Genomic DNA, 20,355 nt, shown 5'->3' with positions numbered 1-20,355 from the left:
AAGTGTGAGACGGAAGGAAGACAGTCAGCCGGGCTCGAGAGCAGACAGGAGCCAAATCCAGAAGAGGGTCCTGGCCCTCGTCTCCCCCCCTCCCCCGTTTAGCTCCATCCACAATTGAACTTGGAGCTCTAGCAGCCCGTGTGGCCAGAGGATGCGACACTGTGCAGATGCGTCCTTAGACTAGGCGCAGAGTGGACTAACTCCACCTGCAAACGTAGCTTTCCTGCTAATCCGCTTGGGCCAGGGGAAGCTAGCCTGCCGAAGGGCAAAGGGTTCCAGGTGTGAAAGCGCCACGTAAGTAGCTAACATTCATCCTAACTATTCCACCTGTGTGAACTTGATCTACGTGTCTGCCATATGAAGTACAGGAAAAGGTCTGTGATGCAAGGATCTCACCATGTTTGCAAAAGGGAGAATGGAATGCACATTGTAGAAAATAACCCATCCTCCCCCAGCTCTGTTTTTTATAGAATACAGTTTACAGCGTAGGGAGCAGAGAGTGCAAACAACTAAGCCGTAATAATCATGCTGGTATTTGCTCACAGGGAATGCACGATCAGATCGTTGTTTCCTCCCCTTCCAGCTCAAAACAGTTATGCTGCCCAGACTTCTGCTCCAAGTCCCTCTCTATAACCTTCCTTCCATTTCTAAAGCATTTACATTTCTGGGCAAGGATGTGCAGTCAGCATCCTTTCAAGTTCAGACACTGTCTGTTTCTTAGACATTTAGAAGGTAGTTCATCTGAAGGAAAAGGAGGTGTGTGTGGCGTCAGCTTCCTGCCTTTCCCCCTTCACAGGAGGAGTGCAGGAGATCTTGGCAGGCTGGGCCAGCGGTAGAGAATTGCTCCAGACAATGGACATTGAGCTCATGTCCATTGGGAGAATGTCCAGTTGGGAAGGGGATGAGCCTAGAGATGTTGTTTCGACTCTCTTCTGAGATAATCAGCTTTCCCCTGAAGCCTCACGCTCGCCTGGTGAGAGAGCAGGAGTGGTTTGTTCCTCTGTGGTTCACAGGCTCAGTTTCTTGGCATCTGGGCTTCTTACATGAAGAGGGAAGCTAATATAATTGCGTTGTGGTGTGCATCTCATTCTCCCTTCCCCCCACCCCCCAACACTCTCACTGGAAGAACAGCAACTGAGTCGTTATATTCTTAACCACCTCCTGGCTGGTATTGTTGCAGTTTCATTTATCACTAAAATCATATCTCGTTCTCGTAATTATAAGCTGTGTTGATTGAGTGCAGCAAAGGCATGCATATGGATAGATTTAATTACCTTTATAACCAGGGGATATATACATTTAATTACAGGTAACTTGTGGGGCCTAGTTATTAAACAACTCCTCAGCACTTCTGTTTGCTGCAACGAATCCTTTGACCCGTCTGGATTTACCTAAATGGCACCGTCATGATTTGATTTTCTTAATTTTCCTTCAAAATGCTGCTGCTTCCATAATCCAGCCACATTCTGCTTTCTCTCTTCCCGCTCCCTTTGCAATGTCTTGGTCGAGCAGAAAACAAAGTGGCATTTTGTCCTGTCTTCTGGATTGTGCTCAATGAGTAGCCACTTACCTGCGCTTCTGGGTTTCCTTCCTTAGTTTTCTCTGCTGGTATTCAAGAGGAGGTAGAAGACTATGGGTCGGGTGGTATCCCTGGGGGACAGAGGCAAGGCTAGGAGGTTAGACTCTGTTCTCCGTTAATGGAGAAAGCAGGTTGACTTCCAATGAATAACTCCAGATCCTTCTAGGATCCAGATGTGCAAAGGCCTTTCTTGTTTCACCATTCATGCTTTTGAGAATATTTTCAGCCCAGAGATCTTTAATTGTAAACAGGTCCTTCCTCCTGCGTCCTGCCATCTAAACCCAGGGACTCTTTAATACCGCGTAGGATGGTTTAGGGCTGGTGCAAGGAAGAGGGGAAGGAGGAACAAGCGTGGTGGGTGGAGAGGCTTTGCCAGGGCTGAGCTGCTGTGAAATGTCATCTGGCGTCCAACAGCCTGGCCCTTCGGACAATGCAGATCTCTGGCCCTTGCCGGTGCCGGTGGCCAAGTATTCAGAGGAGTCTTGCTGGTGGGTGCGTTCAGAGAAGAATGGGTGCCTGTTCTGAATGAAAGAGTCCAGCTCTTCCCTTGAACTTAAACAAGAGCTTTGGCTTGAGCTTTTGAAAAGCCTGAGGCAGTGCGGTTAGGAAAGCCTCAATTATTGGCTGCAGTCTGGAAGGAGAACATTTTGCCCAGGATGCCGGCTTGATGTTCTCAGATCCTTCCTTTAGCTGTTCTAAGCACCTTTTCCACACCTTCGGCTTCCCTTCTTTCACCTCCTCTCCTCCCTTGAAGTGCACGACTGATGCATTGCAATGCATGTTTTCTGCCTCTTCAGGGCTCCAGCTTGTAGAGTAGCCGTGTGATTTCCCACCAGCACAGCCCATTGGCCAGACCAGCTGGAAGTGGTACGATGGACATCAAGGCACAAATTTGGGGGAGGAGACTACACATTCCTAAAACTCTTTTGACTTAGAGACTGTAGAGGTTAGAGAGCGCTGTAAAGCACTATGAAGCAGTGTATAAGTCTATTGCTCTTCTCTTGGGGGACTTTGATCCCACCCTTTGTGGGCCCAGGATCCCTGCAGATGCTCTTGGCTGACAAGGACAGGGGTCTTTCCCAGGAAGCAGCCCCCCCCCCCGCTCTCCAGATGCTCCATAGAATGGGACCGGAAGGGGCACCACACAGAATCCCAGGGCAGGGGAAGATGGGGAAGTTGAAAAAAATGGTTTTGGGAAGGAGGCAACAGGACAATCTCTCTCTACCGTTCTTGGGAAGATTGTCTCCATCTGAATTGCAGTGAGTTGAGCTCAACTGGAGGACACTTCTGTGACCCCATTGTGTCCGATGTCGCCAGGGTGTTTGGAGACTGAATTTTCTCAGTGTCCCCCCCCCACCTCCCGGCTAGGGAAGTCCCTCTTCTAGGAACCGGGGGTGCCTCTCTTCTGCCCTTGTTATATTCTCCGAATGGTTGGGCAGTGCCCTGTACTTTAGTGCTGCTTCATTACTTCTTGCTGGCCCTTGGTGAGTGGTTCAGCAGCCAGCCTTTGAATCTCGGCTTCTTGGGGTTTTGTTAAACACTTCAATTGTGGCCTCAGCTGCTTCGCAACTTTCATCTGTGCAGTGAAACAGGGAGCACAAACACTTAACTAAATAAGCGTCTACCTTTTCTTTAACGTACTGGCGTAAGAGATTTTTTTTTTTATTGAAGAAGCTGGCAACCTTAGGGAACAAACACACAAAGGAAAGCTAATTATACCCACCCCAAAAAGCTGCAAGCGGTGTAGCTTTCCTTTTTAAAAGTGGAGACCAAAATATTCCAGCGATTGCTTGGCGAATGATTGCAAAAGTGACAGCTGCCCTGAAAATATGAATAATAAGAACTTGGGAAGGCCAGGATGACCTTGGTTTATTTTTAATGCCTCCCTCTTCACTAAGGCAAGAACGGTGAGTTCACTTTTAATAAATGGGGCCCTGCCTCCTGGTGGGGGGGGGCAGGGGGGAAGAGGGGAAGGAGGGGGGGACAAGAGGGGAGGGGAAGGAAGGAAGGCGGGGGGGGGCAAGATCTGGCTTGGAATGCAGAAATGCGCCGCCCCCCCCCTTTTGGTTCACCCCAGAGATCTCAAAATAGTTCTGGGTTCTCTGGTCAGAGACAGGCACCCCTGGTCCACTGCCTGGACCTTCCTGGCAGAGATGCCCTAAAGCAGGAATCTCCTTGATGAGAAGAGAAAGTTTCAGCAACTCCTTCCTGGTTTTCCCGGAAGGAAGGGTGGAGCCAGCTTTGGAAGGTGAGGCAAATTCTTTTCTCCGCCTCCCTAATTTTGTTCAAAGGAAAAAAACAAAAGCAAAATAAAAGGGAGCACTGTAGCAGAACCAGCACCTTCAGTGGCCTGACTCTTGGCAGTTAATTAAGAGCCGTCTCTGTTCCCAGTTGCTTTGATGAGAGCTTTGTGTTGTTCCTGCTTCCTGAAAGTTGAAAGAAAAACCAAACCAGGTCTTGTGTGTGGGAAGCTGGACCTTTGGGGAGGATCTTTATGCGGCCTCCTTCCTCCCCCAAATATCCAAACGGGGTTAGAAAATAACTGTTCCTCTACTGGCTCCTCATGCAAGTTTGCAAGATTAGTTTTACAGTTAATGCAAATCGGGAGCCGTGGCGTTTAGAGGGCCTTGTGGGTGGAAGACGATTTCCCAAGGCCAAATTGTCAGCCTCCAGGCCGATGAGTCTATTAGGGAGGAACAAAATCAGATGGTGGGATGGCTGGCAAGAGGACAACTCCTTAATCAAAGGAGGCATAAGGAGGAGGAAGAAGCACCCCAACACCTCCTTTCCACCTGGAGGGACTGTGGGGCCCTCCAAAAAACCTGTTCCTGCCCTCACCAAGCAGGTTTGGGCCTCTGGAAGAGAATGCGATGAGTCAGCCAAGTAATTGCGGAGTGTCAGGTGGATGTGTGGGCTTCCAAGTCAGCCAGGGAGCTCTGGAGCTTCTCAGCATCCTGCAGGAAGAGCCACAAGGCAAGAAGTGGAAAAGCTGAAATCAGCGTAAGGTCTCCAAAGATCTGTTGGCCAAAGCCTTCGGCGTCTCCCTGGTGAACATAAATTGCCTTTGGGAATGTATGCCTTTCTGTCTAGAGAGGGGCTGCAAAGTAGATCCCTTCCTTGGCCTCCAGGAATCTCCCCTCTAGCCCCCGAAGACGCCCAAGTGGACTTGCATGAAACTCTTCCAGATCCCGATTCAGGAGGTGCTCAGGTCAGCAGGTTCTGCTTTCTAACCTCTCACAGGTGAAAACTGGGACATGCTTCCACACCCAGGAAGGATGACTGTCCTGCCGAGTCTGGGATGAAAGCTTTGCCCCCCCCCCCACACCTCTGTTTTCCTCACCTGCTTGCCACTGACCTAAAACCCGGAAGTGGATTCGTCCTTGGGGTTAGCCAGAGAGCGTGGGGTAGGCACAGCAGCACCTTCCTGGGCGCCTCCTTTTTCCCTGTGTTTCCTTTTCCAACTGGCACGCTGCAGAAACAAAGGCCCAGCCTCGGGCTTCCCCTGCGTATCTCTTTGCCTCTGTGTAAATAAAGATGCTGGATGGTTGCAGGAAGGAAAAGGGCAAGGTAGGGCAGTGGAGGACAACTGGAGGGGGACTCAAGAGGGTGCAGGGACCATCCTGGAACAGTCCCACCTGCTTCCTGATAGATGGATCTCTTGAGCGAATGGGAGACCTTCCTATGAACATAACTCTGTGAGAAGAATAACAGAATAACAGAGCTGGAAGGGACCTCGGAGGTCTTCTAGTCCAACCCACTGGTCAGGCAGGAAGTCCTACACCACTTCAGACAAGGGACTGTCCAGGCTCTTCTTAAAAGCCTCCAGTGACGGAGCAGCCACAACTTCTGGAGGCAACTTCTGTTCCACTGTTTTAGTTGTCCTCGGTGTTAGGAAGTTTCTCCTTAATTCCAGGTTAGTTTTTCTCCTTGATTACTTTCCATCCACTGCTTCTTGTCCTGCCTTCAGCTGCTTTGGTGAATAGGTTGATTCCCCTCTTCTCCGTAACAGCCCCTCAAATATGGGAAGACTGCTATCATATCATCCCTGGTCCTTCTTTTCATTAGACCTACCCAATTCCTGCACAAGACTCACACTTGCTCTCAAGAGTCCCAAATGAGTTTTCCACCCCTGTTGAAAAATAATTCCGTATTTGGTCGCCATCCAGATCAATTGGATTGCACCACTTCTGCTGCCCAGCCAATCAAAGATGCCGGGACATATTTGGGGGGTTTTAAGGAGATGAAGTTCAGCACACCTGAAGGCTGGAGAAGCCGACTCAGGTCAAGTTTCCCAGAGAATGGATGGTTGTGTGACCCTTCCCTTTTGTCTCACCCAACATACTCTCCTCCTGCCATGTGGAAAATAAATCCTTTGCACCCCCTTCCTCTCCCACCCCGGTTGAATCAGCCCCACCCAAATCTTTCATTCTTTCTTTTCTCAGATTAATCCTGTCCCGGCCCAGACATGCCTCTGTTGATTTTTTGTGTATTTCTGCATTGAACATGTTCCTAGGCATGCTCCGGAATAAACAACGTGGAACCCAGGACAGGCAAACAAAGAGAAAGAAAGAAAGAAAGAAAGAAAGAAAGAAAGAAAGAAAGAAAGAAAGAAAGAAAGAAAGAAAGAAAGAAAGAAAGAAAAAGAAAAAGAAAGAAAAAGAAAGAAAAAGAAAGAAAAAGATTAAGCAAAGTTAAACAACAGCAGGTTGCCTACAAATCTTTCTGCACCCCACGAGAGATAACAAAAGAGAGCAGAGGCTGTACGTGCTAATATAAAATCCAGTGTTAGAAATAGTAACTAATTTAAATATGCTTCATTCCACACAGTTGTCTATTGCAATTTACAGTCCATGCCAATTTTAAAATTCTGGTTTTATCCGTGGGTGGGTTATTTTGCCCTCCTTTCCGAGGCGGCTTCCCTCTGGGTCAGCCCCACATTTGCCAAGACAGGCAGGGACAGCCCAGCTGTAAACTGTGCCCATGGGTTAGTTACTTGTAGTAAAAGACAGCTCATTCCAAATATTGCTAGGAAGATGCAGGATAAGATTTCAAAACATCGGATGGTTGCACGTTTCTTTGCTACAGGGAAAAATAAAAAGCTGGTGCTCTGTTTTATTTTTAGATTTGTATCTTGCTGCAAGGAGAACAAACAGTAATTTTGCGGTTAACTGTTTTATCCTTTGATCTCCCTTATCTAATATTTTTGCTCTGCAGCGTTGATGTCTAGGCAAGTTGGGGAAGCGTCTCCATCTTCTTCGGGAGGCTGCAGCAGGAGGTTGGGTGGGACGGCTGCTCTTACGACCGTTCTGCTACGCTGACCCGGAAGGGCGAACTAGAGCTGGCAGGAATGTGTGCAGGTGGCCTTCCCGCTCCTGGGAAAGAGCCTCGGGATGTCCCAAAATCAGCCATTAGCTGCTCTCTTCTCAACTGACGGAAATGCTCGGCGTCTATAGGCCAGCTGCCTTTCTGATGTGATCAGACGTGCCCCAACAACCCTCCCTCCCTTCCCGCCCAACCTGGGGCTGGCACAGGAGAGAAGGAACTTGCTCTTCGCCAGGTATGCCCAACCGTTGAAGGCTTATGGTTGCTCTGCAGACCTGATCAGCCTCCCAGATCTTGGCAGGAGGAAGCTGGGCACCCTGCAAGGCAGCACCGAGCTCCTCCTTTCTTTGCTGCCATTAATGGTGGTCTGGACTTTTCCCAGCCAGAAATGGTTGGGTTGTGGTTCGGGAGCATGCGGGAAGAGAGGCAAAAGCTCTACCTGGCTTCCCCCAAACGGGCATCCTCCAGGTGTGCTGGGCTGCATTCCCTCTCCCTGTCCATTGCCCAGCAAGGACAGCCTGAGGGGAAGATTCCTGGTTGTGCCAGGTTTCCCTGCCAGGCCAGCCGGGTCTTCTGGGAAGCCTCTCAGGCCAGCTGGAGAAGCTGGAGAGCTTCTGCTGATCACACGGAACCTTGTATGACAATGAAGAAAACCATGGAAATTGAGGGAGGTCTTGGCCGACAGATATCCCAATAAGCCTTGACTTGGATGTGCATGCCTGTGAACCTCACCTGCCGCCAGGGCCTGGATAGGCACACCTGGCTGGGAAAGCTGCATCCTTTTCCTTCTGTTGTGATTAAGTGGAGACACTCTGGAAGGAGGCGGCGTTATTGCAAATTGGTGTCTCTTGTACCAGATTTGGTTTTAATCTTATCTGGCTTCTACTTGTTTTATTTTTTTGAAGAGGGAGGGAGAAACCCCCCCAAGTTCTCCCTGGCCTGGAGGGAAAGTGGCCCAAAGATCTGCTCCTGAAGTTTATTCTATGGAGGGGCTACAAAAAGAAAAGGGCCCCAGGCCTGCCAGCTGCTGCTGGGGCCAGGATGCCCCAGCAACATCAGAAAAGGCAGCGTTGCCACCCAAAGCAGCCACAGGACTGACAGGAGCATCGGAGGTGCCTGACTGGAGGCCGAGGCCATGGCTGAGGCCTCTGCTTTGGCTTTCCCGTTCCAGTCAGAATATTTCCAGAGGTGGCTCCCTCCGGCTTAGCTTGGCTGAGCTGCTGGTTGGAGCTTTAGCTGGACCTTAGCAGGACTGGTCACTTTCACAGCCAAGAACATAAGAAAAGGGGCCTTGGGGATGAAGCATCTTTGCCACGAAACAGGTAAAGTTTACCTGAAAACAGGTAAAGTTTGGCCAAGGACTTTGATACCTTCAGAGACAGGGAGAAAGATGTGGTTTCCCCCAAGGTTGACTAGGTGCCCTCTTCATGCCCTCTCTTCCCCTCTCAGTCTTCATGTCCCGAGCCATCCCCTTCTGACGTCAGGGCCCTTTGCCCGAGAGTCTTGCCCACAAGTTCTCTTCTGATCTGAGAGCAAAACAGGCCTTTTGTTGTCCTGGCCAATGTGGCCGTATTGATCCAGAGATAATGGTCTGGACATGAAACGACATGACCCATATTGGTGCCACGTCCTTAGGGTTGATACTTTCACTCATTTGTGCGTGGAAGGAGCATATTCCCAGCCTGGTGCCTCCAGATCTGCTGGATGAACATCCTGTCCTGGGGAAACAGAAGGGGACCGAATGGTTCCAGTGGGTCATTCGGTTCTCTTGGCAGCAGCAGCATTGTGGGGACGGAGCCCTGACTGGCCAATCATCTGCTTGGCTTCGGGATCTCTCTTCTGCTCTCAAGAAGCAGGAAGCCGTTCTTCTCTTTATCTGGCCATCGTGCTGTCTTAGACCAGCCGGGATTCCCTGGTCCTACACAGACACACAGACATGGGTTTTTTTAAGAAGAAAAAAACCAACCCTGGATCTGTTTGCAGAGCCAGCCGGGACCTTTGTCCGAGAGCCTCCAGGCTCTGCTGGGAGACCAAGGCCCCTTGGACGGAGCCTTCTGAAAAGGCACCAGATGGCTTCTTGCTGCTCCGTGGGTGTGGTTTCAGTGCCAGGGAGGTGAGGAAATGCTGGTGGTGGAAATTCCTACCTCAGTTGCCAAAATAACTTGGCCATCCTTTGGTGCCCTGCAGCGAGGCTGGTGGGAGGGGCCCTTGTTTGCTACTCTCTTCCCTGCAGCAAAATGCCTGGCTTGGGCCTCAGGTGGCATGGGGGTCCCCTTGCCCCCACAGTAGAGGGGAGACCCCTCTAAAGGGTTGCCCAGTAAGTCCGGCCAGTCGAAGAGGCTCAAGAACCCCCCTCCCCCTTTCTTATTGGTTCCACTGGCACTTTTCTCGATCTGTGTCAAAATGCACTTGCAGGTGATCGGTCTCTGTTGCCCGTCACCCCCCCCCCCCCCGCCAGCAAAAGGAAATGGCTTTGGTGGGGAAGCCCCCAACCCTGTGAAGTTCTCATAGCCGGAGTCCTGGAAGTCTCTCTGTGGAAAAGAATGTGGATGTGTTTGGTTCTGGTGAATCCAATTGATTCCAATCCTGGACCACGATCCTGGCTTGGTCTCATCCTGGTCTCGGCTGATCTCCTTTGGAAGAAGGGGGGGGGGCGGATGGGAACCCCGTTTTGACAGAGCTGCCCAAACGGAGAGCGGGGGCGGCCCTGGGGGGACCTGGGCTCTCTACCAGCCGAAGGTCGGAAACGGGTCCTTGTGCCACTCCGCGCTCGGCCCTTCCGAAGCCCCTCGAAGCAGCCACGCTGCTCGCAGAAGGCCTGGAGCGGCGGCCAGCCCTGCCCGGCGCCTCCTGACCATCCGCCGGACGGGCCTTCCCGGGAGGGAAGCAAAGGCTGCCCTTCCGCCCGGCGGCCAGAGAGCCGGCCCGGCCTGCTGCGGCTCCCCCAGCCCGCTGCCTTTTCCCCTCCCCCTTCCCCACCCAGCCGGGCTCCTGCCACGGCCGGCCCAGCAGGCGGCAGAGCGAGCAGCCACTCCTCGCGCGCAGCAGCCCCGCCGCCGCTCCCGACCCGGCCAGCAGCCACCGGCCGTGAGTGGGGCTGGGGGGGAAGAAAGGCGCCCCGAGAGAGCGCGCTGCCCGCCCGCTGAGAAGCGGCGCTGGCCGTGGGGCAACCGGAGCTCCGGCCGGCGGGGGAACCGCTCCCTCCCGCCGCGCTCCGGACTCCGAAGCCGCCGCTCCGGGCTTGGCGTGGCAGAAGCGCCGGGAAAGCGGGCTCGGGAGGCCAGGGATGCCGCTGCCGTTCCGGGCGCCGGAGCGCGGGTGGAGCCGGGGAGCGCCAGCCGGGGCGGGGCGGGGGGCGCTCTCGGCCGCCCCGCCCTCGATCGGCGGCCGCCCTGGAGCCCCCTCTGCGCGGGGAGGGGGCGCGGGGGAAGCCCGGCTGGAAAGGACGGCCCGGGGCTCTCCCGGCCCAGGATAGCCGGAGCGGGCCGGTCCCTCCTTGGGGAGATTCAGTTCCAGCCGCCCAGAAGCGGCGTCCGGGGCTCTCTCGTCCCTCCGATGCATCCCAGGCCTGGCCCGGGACTCGTCCGCTGGTTCGAAGTCAGTTTGGGGAAGGGAGGGAGCGCCGAAGCGGACTGGCGACGGAGATTAGGAGGGGGAGGGCCGTCTGGGAAGACCCTCGGGCCGGATCGTGCTCCTGCAGAGGGTGAAGGTGGGCTTCAGCCACGCGGCGTCCTGTGCCTCGCTTTTCCTCCCTGTAAAATGGGGAGCTAGGCGGGAGTACCTGCAAGAGCATGAGGAGGACAAGGCTTGGACGGCGGTGGGCTCTCTTGCACTCCCCTCCAGGAAACGGGAGTTGTAGCCGGGTACCTGCAACAGGTGCCCAGATAAGGGAGGCCCACAGAGGTGTGTTTCGCCTTTTCCCTTCTAATCGTGGCAGCAGTCTTGGCGTCAGTCTAGATGGTCAGAGATTCAAGGAAAAGTCACACGGAATCGATTTGGGGAACCGTTTCCATGGCGGGGGATGGTTCCTGTTGCTTTGCAACCCGGGATGAACAATTTAGTGTATTTTGTGAACCCTGCCAGTTGTAACCTATTCAGCAAACTTAATTATGCAAAGTGTGCATAACATGACCTGTGAATTAGGATTATTGGAGAAGGAAAAGTGTTACTCAGAACAATGAGATGAATGGTGAGGATTTCCATATTTATACATATATATGCATATGTGTGGATGGTGAAACCACTGTCCTCTGCATGCCCTCCGGGGTGGAGGCTGGGGCGCCTCCTGTTTCATCTCTTCTGGAGCGGAGCTTTGTCATCCGAGGGGCTCCAGGATTCAGCCTTGTCTAACCTCCAATGTAACCAGTTGCATCCAGGGGTCTCTTCCTTTCTCCAAGCCCCACTTGTCAGCATCTTGCCTTGCTCTACATCTGGCTTCCCATCGAGAGGAGGAGGAGGGGGTGGAGACTGCCTCATGGTCCTCCAGCACAATTGGCCTGTTCTGAAGACCCTTCCCCTCTCCCCTTTGGAAGGGACCCCCCACCCCAGGGGAATGACACAAGGACTCCGAAAGCTGAGAAGTAGTGGGGAGATGCCCAAGTCAATCCTGACCTCTGCCAGGGGGTGACTCCGAGGGCAAGGTGTGGCTGAGGGCTGCATGAGATGGCTTGGTTGCCCTCATGCTAGGAACCCCTTGGAGGCAGGCAGCTGGATGGCCTGAAGTTCTTCTGATCGTCTTCAGACTCTAATCATAAAAGGGGTCGCCGGAAGAGTGAGACACTTTATTCATGAGGGGGACGGAAGGAAGACTCCGGGGGGCTCTCTTGGCCCAAGCATTGCTTCTCCTGAACCTTGCTGGCCTCTGGGACCCTCCTTCCCCAGTGGCCAACCAGGTATGCAGTTGGGAAGCTGGACATTTAGACGGTTCCTGCTCTGGATTACCTAGAGTGGGCCCAGAATCCCAGGTAAGGGTTGCCGGGCCAGAGCCCCTGGCCATAAGCCAAGTGGCCTCCGCTCAGCTTCCACAAATCCCGTGTCCGGATTTTTTCTGCCTTCTTTCAAAGTGGAAGCAATTGGAATCCCTGCTGTTTGAGCACTTTTACAAGAGACCTCTCAAGGTTGTTTTGTAATGTTTTCGCTTCAATTTGCATTCCTGCCTGTTTTCTGCGCATTGCTTGGATTGGTAGCTCATAGCTTGTAAGCTTTCCAAGAGCATCTGGCCGGCTGCTCTTGGAAACGGCTTCTTTTTCTTTAGACCAATTTTGCTTCTTTCAATAAAACCGCCCAGATTCAGCGGCTCAGGCCAGGGCATAAATTTCAGGCGATGGATCAACCTAATCGAAGTGAACTAAGCTGGCATGGATGTGGGGCTGAGCACGTTGGGCAAACCAGCCCTTGTAGTCTGCCAACAGTGGCTTAAGGAGACGCAGGGTCCCTCCTACACATTGAGGTGTGTGCAAAGCGGCGGCTTAAGATTTTATTACACCGAGTAACGTCCCTCTTTCCATGGCACAGCGCAGATAAAACAACGAGCAGCAGGTAAACGTAAGATGAAGCAGGTGGCCGGCAAGAAACTGTAAGAGAACCAGGCAACCCTGTTTCATCACGAGTCGGCTTGCTGCCTGGTTGCTGGCAGAGCTTCCTGTGACTTCAGGGATCCTGACTTCATGTTCTCCTCTGGCCACTCCCTGGTTGGGCAAACAGACGTTTCTCAGGCACGATTCCCGCCGAGAGAAAGGCATTCTGGGACTGGCCATCGGCTGAATTGCTCTCCAGGCTGCCCACCCATCAATATTGTTTGGGAAGGCTTGGATAGAAAAGTCCTCCTTTCACAAGATGCCCTTTAGGTGTGGCCACACAAGCCGGGCATTGTGAGAAGCAGAGTTTTGGCTCTCTCTCTCTCTCTCTCCCCCCCCAATTGCCATTTCCTTCCTTCTGCTCTGGAAGCTCTCCGTTGTAGATACTGCACTTTTGCCCCAGGGGTGGCCTTTGGCCAAGAGCAGCAAATTGCACCCTTGAGGCTGGACCTTCCGAGTCTCAACATCTTCCTCTTCTATTTCAACCCTTTGCCCTTCTTCAGAGGGAGGCATCCAATCTGTGCCTTCTCTGCAGGGTTCATTGGCACCACAAGGGGCCAAACGGACAACGGGAAGGGCTCACAATCGAGGCTCCAAACTTCGCAGTATAGAAAAAGAAACCCATCTCTTCACCTGAGCAGGGACCCAGATCGTGCAAGTCCTCAGCACATGAGCCATGCTCCTTGGAGACCCTGCAGGGCGCCCAACCCAGGACCCACATGAAGGGCAGCTGCGACCTTCTAAGCCTCAGCTCCTCTTAAAGCAGCCCCTCCCGAATCCTCAGGTGTGGCCCCAGAGCTGCTACACCAAGTTCTAGATCTTTTAATGTGACAGGAGGGAGGGAGGGAGCAGGTGAGTAATTCTACTAAAAGCACCTAAGGAGCCTTCATGTCAGTCAAAGGCAGTTCCTGGTTGTTTGTCCTGCCCGGGTTATAATTTTGAAGCAGAACCGCTGAAAGGCCAGCTTGAGCAAAGTGACAGGCCTTGTTCTGGACGAAGGTTGGGCCGTTAAGGAAAACCAGGCGCAGAGGCGGCTTTTTAAGGCCATGGAATAGTGCAGGCTTCATCCTGGAAGACCACTCAACAGAGTCAAGGTTTCAAGATTAAACAGGATCAGCAAATAAAGGAGCAGAGCACGGAGCCTTCAGATACCAACCGGCAGAGACAAATCTTTAAAATCTCCTTGAGGGCCAGCAGAGAGGAGTTCATGGGCACATTAATTGGAGCCACCCAAGAAAAGCATCTTCTCCTATTAACTGCCCCCTCCGTCTCCAGCTAAGGAAGACCCTTCAGAGGCCCTCTGGTGCTCCAAAGGCCTCATGGGTGCACCTTCCTTCCTTTGCCTGAGGAAGGTACAGGTAGAGCTGCCTCTTTTGATAGGCCCCTCAGCTGTATAGATTTAGGTATCCTCAACCAATTCCCCCCCCCAAACCTCAAGATATTGGCTCCCTTGTGGCCATCCCACGGAATCCACTATGGTTAAGTGGGCATTTATAAAAAGAGCCATGGTGGCTCAGTGGTTAGAAAGCAGGATTGCAGGCTGACTCTGCCTACTGCCAGCAGTTCGATCCTGACTGGCTCAAGGTTGACTCAGCCTTCCGTCCTTCTGTGGTCAGTAAAATGAGGACCTAGATCATTGGGGGCAAGAGGCTGATTCTGTAAACGGCTTAGGTAGGAATGTAAAGCACTGTGAAGGGGTACAGTATATAAGTCTATTGCTAAGTGCTGTTTGCAGAGGGAAGAGAGTTCTTTCGTACATTGCAAATGCTTGGGTGCTTAGAGAGAGAGAGAGAGAGAGAAAAGAGAGAGAGAGAGAGAAAGAAAGAAAAAGAAGAAAAAAAGAGAGAGAAAGAAAAAGAAAGTAAGAAAGAAGAAAGAAAGAGAAAGCCCAGAGAGGTTAGGATGGGATCAGCCACCATGGGAAAAAATAGGAAGTCCTGCTTTGGTGTCTCTGGAATTGCAGCAGCGAAGGTGACCCAGTGGTCTGACTGCCTCTGTGAGGAAAATATTCAGCTTCATTGAATTTAGAGTCGTCCTCTAGTCACTAGGATGCTTTTATGGCTTCCTGGGTTGAGGAGACGGTGAGGAAAAAGGCCTCTCTGCCACAGCCACCACCCTTCCATGTCCAGATTTAGTTTTCTTAACTGGCAGATCAAGCTCTTCAACTCTGAGGTAAGAGCTTTTGTTTTAAAAGGAGAAGATCAGGCCCAACCGCATCTCCGGAGTTCTTCTAAATCCGTGTTAGTCAAGCTTGGCAACTTTCAGACATGTCTTTTGAGAAGGCAGCTTTGATTCGTGAATTGTTATGTCGAAGTCAAGGAAGCGACAGTCACCGGCTTGGCTAAAGTAGCAGAAGTTTTCGAGACGACACATGTAGCCTCGCCTGGCATAATTCTGCTCTGTTTTCTCTTTGTGTCCAAACAGCATCGCTTTCTTCTCGTCTGAAAGAGCCGCCCCTCATCCTGCTCCACCATGCTGATCCTCCTGGCCTTTATCATCCTCTTCCACATCACTTCAGCCGCACTTCTGTTCATCTCGACAATCGATAACGTGAGTTGCCAGGGCTTTCTGTTTGGGGTCTGATTCCAGGATTGAAGGGGTGTCATCTGAACAAGGAGATTAAATTTTACCAAGCTCTTCTAATCTGGAAGTGCACGGACAGCGCCTTTAGTCCAAGGCAGGGTTGCTTAACCTTGGCCCCTTGAAATCGTGTGGACCTCAATTCCCAGAAGTCCCCCAAGCTGGCTGGGGAATTCTGGGACTTGAAGTCCACACGTCTTTGAGCAGCCAAGGTTGAGAAACATTGGTCCAGGTGCTGCTGAGAAGGTCCCCCGTGCTTTGGTGCCCAACCTAAAAAAGAAAAAAAAACCATGCACACCCATGAACTACGACTCCCACCTTGGGGGTGATGCCAATTCAACTGAGCAAAACAGTCGGAAGTCTTTCTTTTCAAATACATATTGCACGTGGGTAACTGGTACCACTTTATACTAGTATGCGGGTCGAATCGAATAGAGGAGGGACTGAAAGCGTATCAGTTATCCCAGGAGTCATGTCTCTCTCTGTCTGTCTCGATCTCTGATTTGTCGATCCTTGGGCTGTTATGGTTTGTGTTTTCACTGGCCACGAATCACCCGTAAACAAAACGTGATGGATTTACTCAGGCCTGAGCTGAGTTCAGGCTGAATAGAGCTCAAATACTGACCTCACCAGCTGAAACAAAACACCACCTTGGTTTGCGTGCGTGCACACACACACACACACACACGGAGCTACTTCCTGACTCTTTTCTTAGGCATATTTACAAAGTTCTCTCTCCGCGTATCCACGGACGAGGTCAGCAGGCAATCACTGCCAGCCACAAAGCCTTGTTGAAAATTCATCATCCGTGCTTCCCGTTTCTTGGGTTTTTATTTATTTATTTTTTTAAAAAAAGGCTAGTTCCGGGTCTCCTGAGTAGAGGTCCCTGCACTCTCTGTGTCCTCTTCCTCTTCCTTTTCAGGCCTGGTGGGTGGGCGATGGCTTCTTCACAGACATCTGGCACCAGTGCTTCAATGAGACGAACTGTACCGCCTTGGATAATACCTTTCCAGGTGAGCCTCAAGGAGGACTTTCCTGCTTGCTGGGGGTGGGAAGAGACGGACACTTCAAAGGCACCTGTGGAGGGTCTGCTCCACTCCCCCTCCCCAGCCCCAAAGTCTTCTAACTAGCCCGTGGGTGCAAAATGCCAGGACTTTGTGGCATTCGGCATTTCTCCAATGGCACAGAAATATAGCCTGTTACTGGGGGGCGTGGTTAGAGGCTCAGTGGTTAGAGATGCTGAGTTTGTCAGCTGACAGCCTGAGTTCAAGTCCTGAGAGCTCCAGTTATCGGCCCCAGCAGCTGCCCACTTAGCAGTTAGAAAGCACGCAAATGCGAGTAGATAAATAGGGACCGTTTTGGTGGGAAGACAACAGTGTTGCTGGCCACATGACCAGAGAAGCGTCTTTGGACAACGCTGGGTCCCTCGGCCAAAGGGAGATGAGCACTGCTCCCTCGGGTCGGACACGACTGGACAGGGAAGCCTTTACCTTCCATCCTTGAGGCTGCATAAGAGAAGGAAGCTTTCGGGGGGTGGGGGATGCAGGCTGTAGCCTTGACTGCTCCCCCAGGGGCGTCTGGGGTGCCGGCCTCGACTGAAAACCCCTTTCCTCTGGGATTTCCCCCACTTTGAGGAGTGCGGGGGGGGGGGGGGGGAAGCCAGGGCGCTTTGCCAAGGCGCCTGGGGAGAGAAGAGGAGGAAGGGAGCGGCCCACAGCTGCCCGATTCAGAAGTTCCTTGCCGTGGAAGCTGGCTGATTTTCCTGTGGAGGAAATCGAGGAATGGGAGTTGGCAGGAGAGCTCGGGCTTCTTTTATTGTCCTTCGGCATGGAATTGGCACGAGGACGTCTCGGGCAGGATGCGGCTGGCTCTGGAGGCGGACAGGCCGATGGAAAATGAGCCTGGGCAGGGGAGGCCCCGAGGTGCTGCTGCTGCTGCTGCTGTCCGGAACGAGGAGGGGGCTTGCTTCAGCTTGCCTTTGAAGCTTCTCCAGCACTGGGCCTTAAGCCATCAATCCTGGCTTACAAGCCACGGCGTCTTGTGCTACACAATCAGGCAGGGGTGGGCAACCAGGAGAGCTCCCAGAATTCCCCAGATCTTAAACATCCAAGCGAAGGTTGGATGTGCCTGCTCTGGGCTTTCACGATGGCTGGGGAATTCTGGGAATTGAAGTCTCCAAGGTTTGACCCCTGTGCAATAGGAGTCTTGTGGGAACCAGCCTTTTGGGGTGACCTGTCTCCACACGCCTTTTCATTCACCCCCACCCCACCCTCCAGAATACCCGTCCATCCAGACCGTCCAAGCCACGATGATCTTGTCCACCATTCTTTGCTGCGTGGCCTTTTTCGTCTTCATCCTTCAGCTCTTCCGCCTGAAGCAAGGAGAGCGGTTTGTGCTGACCTCCATCATCCAGCTCTTGTCCTGTGAGTATCCCGGCTTTGAAACCTCCTTTCCCAGAACTAGACCAACATTTTTAACGGGATAGCTAAACCAGGTCTGGGGGGGAAGCGTCCCTTTCCTCTTCATCATGGTTTGCTGGGGGGAGGCAGCTTTTCTCAAAGCCGCCTCACCTGATCCAAAAGTCACGTGGCGAGAACTTTCGGATTTGGAATAGGGCACTCCTCGACTTACAGCCGTTCGCTTAGTGACTGTTCAAAGTTATAACTACACAAAACGAGTTACAACCGGTCCTTGCAACCCCAACCGTTGCGCTGTCTCCATGGTCACCTGAGCAAAATTTGGGCGCTTGGCAACTGGCGCCGCAGCATCCCCAGGCAGAGTCCATGCGGGGGCACTGATTCGCTTAATGACTGCTTAGCAATGGTGGCCAAAAAGGTCTAAAATCGGGCACGACTCACTGAACGACTGCCTTCCTTAGCAACAGAAATTCCAGCCCCAATTCTGGTCGTAAGTCGAGGACTGCTCCTGCTGTAGGCCTAGAGTTTGTGTCTTGTCGTTAAGCGGGGTCCCTCTGCCTCTTGCCCCCAGGCCTCTGCGTGATGATCGGGGCCTCCGTCTACACCAACCGGCGCTCGGAGCTGCACCGGGGCCTCACCTACGGCCGCTTTGAGGTGGAGAGCGGCCGCTTCGGCTACTCCTACGTGCTGGCCTGGGTGGCCTTCGCCTTCACCCTGCTCAGCGGCCTCATGTACCTCGTCCTGAGGAAGCGCAAATAAAGCCGGGCCGGCGGCTGGCAAGGGAGAAGAACAGCCCCCCCGCCCCCCCAGCTCTCCTTGAAGGGCTGGCATTCCAGCCCCCCCTTTGTGTAAATAGAAGCGTTTGTTGTACAGCCGTGGTTGGGCCCCTTCCCCGTCCTTGGCGTGGCATTAGAAGGCCGGCGGGAGGACCGAAGAGAAGAAAGAGGTGGGTGGACTGGCACTTCTGGGCAGGGATGCCCAGCGCCAGCCAGCAGCCCCCACGGCTCTCAAGAGTGACTCAAGAGCCCTGGGCATGCCGGTCCCCCTCCCGCTTTCGGGGCTTCTCTGGCTCTGCAGCTCTCCAAACAACTGCGGGGCTACCCGGCCTTAACAAAAGGTGAGGGCGAGGGCACAGAGGTAGGGGTCTGGTTGGGACTGGCAGCATGCAACAGATGCCAGCCTCCTTAGCCCAGGTTCCCTTTTACGCCGTATGAAAGGGGAGCTCCTCAAAACCCATCTTGCCCCCCACCCCCCAATTCTGTAAAACCCCGAGAGCTGGCATCTTTTTTTTTTTTTTTTAATTTGATTTATATGCCGCCCTTCTCCAGAGACTCAGGGTGGGTTACAATGTGTTAAGCAATCTTGGAGTTGGAGCAACCGTAGGGAATCCCAGGGCCTTCTGGTGCCAAGAACCCCGCTCTGATCTGCCCCTCGAGTCGCTTCGTGCAAGGGCGGCTCTCAGTGGGGCAGCTGAGCGTCTTCCTTTCGTCCTGCCCGGGGGGCTCACAAGGGCCCCTCGCCCAAGACGAAGCTGCTCCTCGACGATGCTCATGTGTGTCCTGAGCTACCTCATGGTGTGCCACGTGGTGCCTGTCTCGATCCACAGCTGGAGCGTTTCCATCCTTGGCGCAGCTCCAGACGGCCCTCCTCTGGCCGCATCCTCCAGTCCACCCCGGCGCAGAATTCCTTCCCGTTTTGTCCTTTTCCCCATATTCTGAGGAACTTCGAACATTCCTGGTGCATCCATCGTGGGAGGAAGCAAAGCTTGATGAGGCAGCTCCGCTCGACCTGAGGCGGCCCTGCAGGTGGCTGCCCATTGGCACAGGGAGAGGCTGGACTTTGGCATTTGCACCAAAGCTGGACGGTGTTGGTCAGCCTCCGAGGCCATGGAAGCCTCAGCTGACGTGGGCAGAACGACGCTCGGCTGGCACTGGGGGGGGGGGAGAGGTGCCCAGACCCAGCAGAGCCCAGGGAGACCCTCGAGTTGTTCTTAGTGACTGTCTTTGGCCAGAGGCAAGGCCCACCACATCCCTCCTGGCTGCTGGCGTTCCTTCTCGATTGCTCCCTCAGAGAAACCCTGTCCTTCTTACTAGGTTGTGACCGATTCATTCCTGAGCACCACAGAGCTAATTGGGGCTGCTTTCCCAACAGCCCCTGCCTCAAACACGTAGACGGCACCGTAAGTTCGTGTCTTATTAAGTGGGTATTTGGAGTGAGAGATTGACTTTATTTGGACTGAAATAGCATCCTCAGTCGTGTGGGAAGGGACGTGTTGGGAGAAGACCGTTCCCGCTAGACATCCTTGCCCTCTTTGGACTTTAATGCTTTTAATTTTGCCTTTAATTCCCACCACTTCCTCCCTTCGGGATAACCCCTTGTCCAGCCCCCCACCCCGCCTTTTCCCTGTCCCCAAGCTGGCTCTTTTCTTCAGGCTGCAACTCTGCGCAAGCTTTAAAGAGAAGTTCTTGCCACTGGTGAACCTTTATTCAGAACAACTAACTCCTCTGGTGAGGTTGTAGTTTGGATTTATATTTATGTTTAAAAAAAATAGCACATATACACAAAGATATGTAACCCTATTTACCTTTATATTTCTGACCCCTTCGTAAGAAGCGAACAGGAAGCCTCCCTATAATATAACCAGGCAATCCTGCCTTATAAATACGAAACAGCCCCTTTTAACCGAAAGTGGAACGAAGCTCTTTACGCTACCGGGAGTTTTTCAAGATTCTGAGTGATCGAGCAATTGGGGTTTCTCAGAGGACAAATTTATAGCTCAATTCCACCAACAGTGCCTTGGTCGTTTTGTATTTTATATACCTATTCAATTGTATATAGAAATAAAACCTTACAACCGGTATCGGGCCAACATTTCATTCCA

At 52.8% G+C, this 20,355-nt stretch overlaps 1 protein-coding gene across 6 annotated transcripts; it reads left to right on the top strand.

Annotated features, from left to right (window-relative positions):
- Positions 1–22: 22 nt before the first annotated feature.
- EMP2 (epithelial membrane protein 2) lies at positions 23–20,334 on the top strand. 6 transcript variants are annotated; one of them, XM_087878725.1, is made up of 5 exons: positions 23–294; positions 14,902–15,027; positions 15,980–16,070; positions 17,334–17,480; positions 18,046–20,334. In XM_087878725.1, exons 2-5 carry the CDS (start codon positions 14,950–14,952, stop codon positions 18,231–18,233), a joined length of 504 nt encoding a protein of 167 aa, XP_087734851.1. In that variant the 5' UTR covers positions 23–294; positions 14,902–14,949; the 3' UTR covers positions 18,234–20,334. The 6 variants fall into 6 exon arrangements, with proteins under 6 accessions (XP_087734851.1, XP_034297370.1, XP_034297371.1 ...); XM_034441479.3 differs by lacking the exon at positions 23–294 and adding an exon at positions 9,872–9,988; XM_034441480.2 differs by lacking the exon at positions 23–294 and adding an exon at positions 10,259–11,090.
- The last annotated feature ends 21 nt before the right edge of the window (positions 20,335–20,355 follow it).

The sequence above is a fragment of the Pantherophis guttatus genome, chromosome 14 (assembly GCF_059756535.1).
Source record: "Pantherophis guttatus breed Tessera chromosome 14, ASM5975653v1, whole genome shotgun sequence".
NCBI lineage: Eukaryota > Metazoa > Chordata > Lepidosauria > Squamata > Colubridae > Pantherophis > Pantherophis guttatus.
The sequence above is the reverse complement of the archived record's forward strand: the minus strand, read 5'-3'. Positions and strand labels throughout refer to the sequence as shown.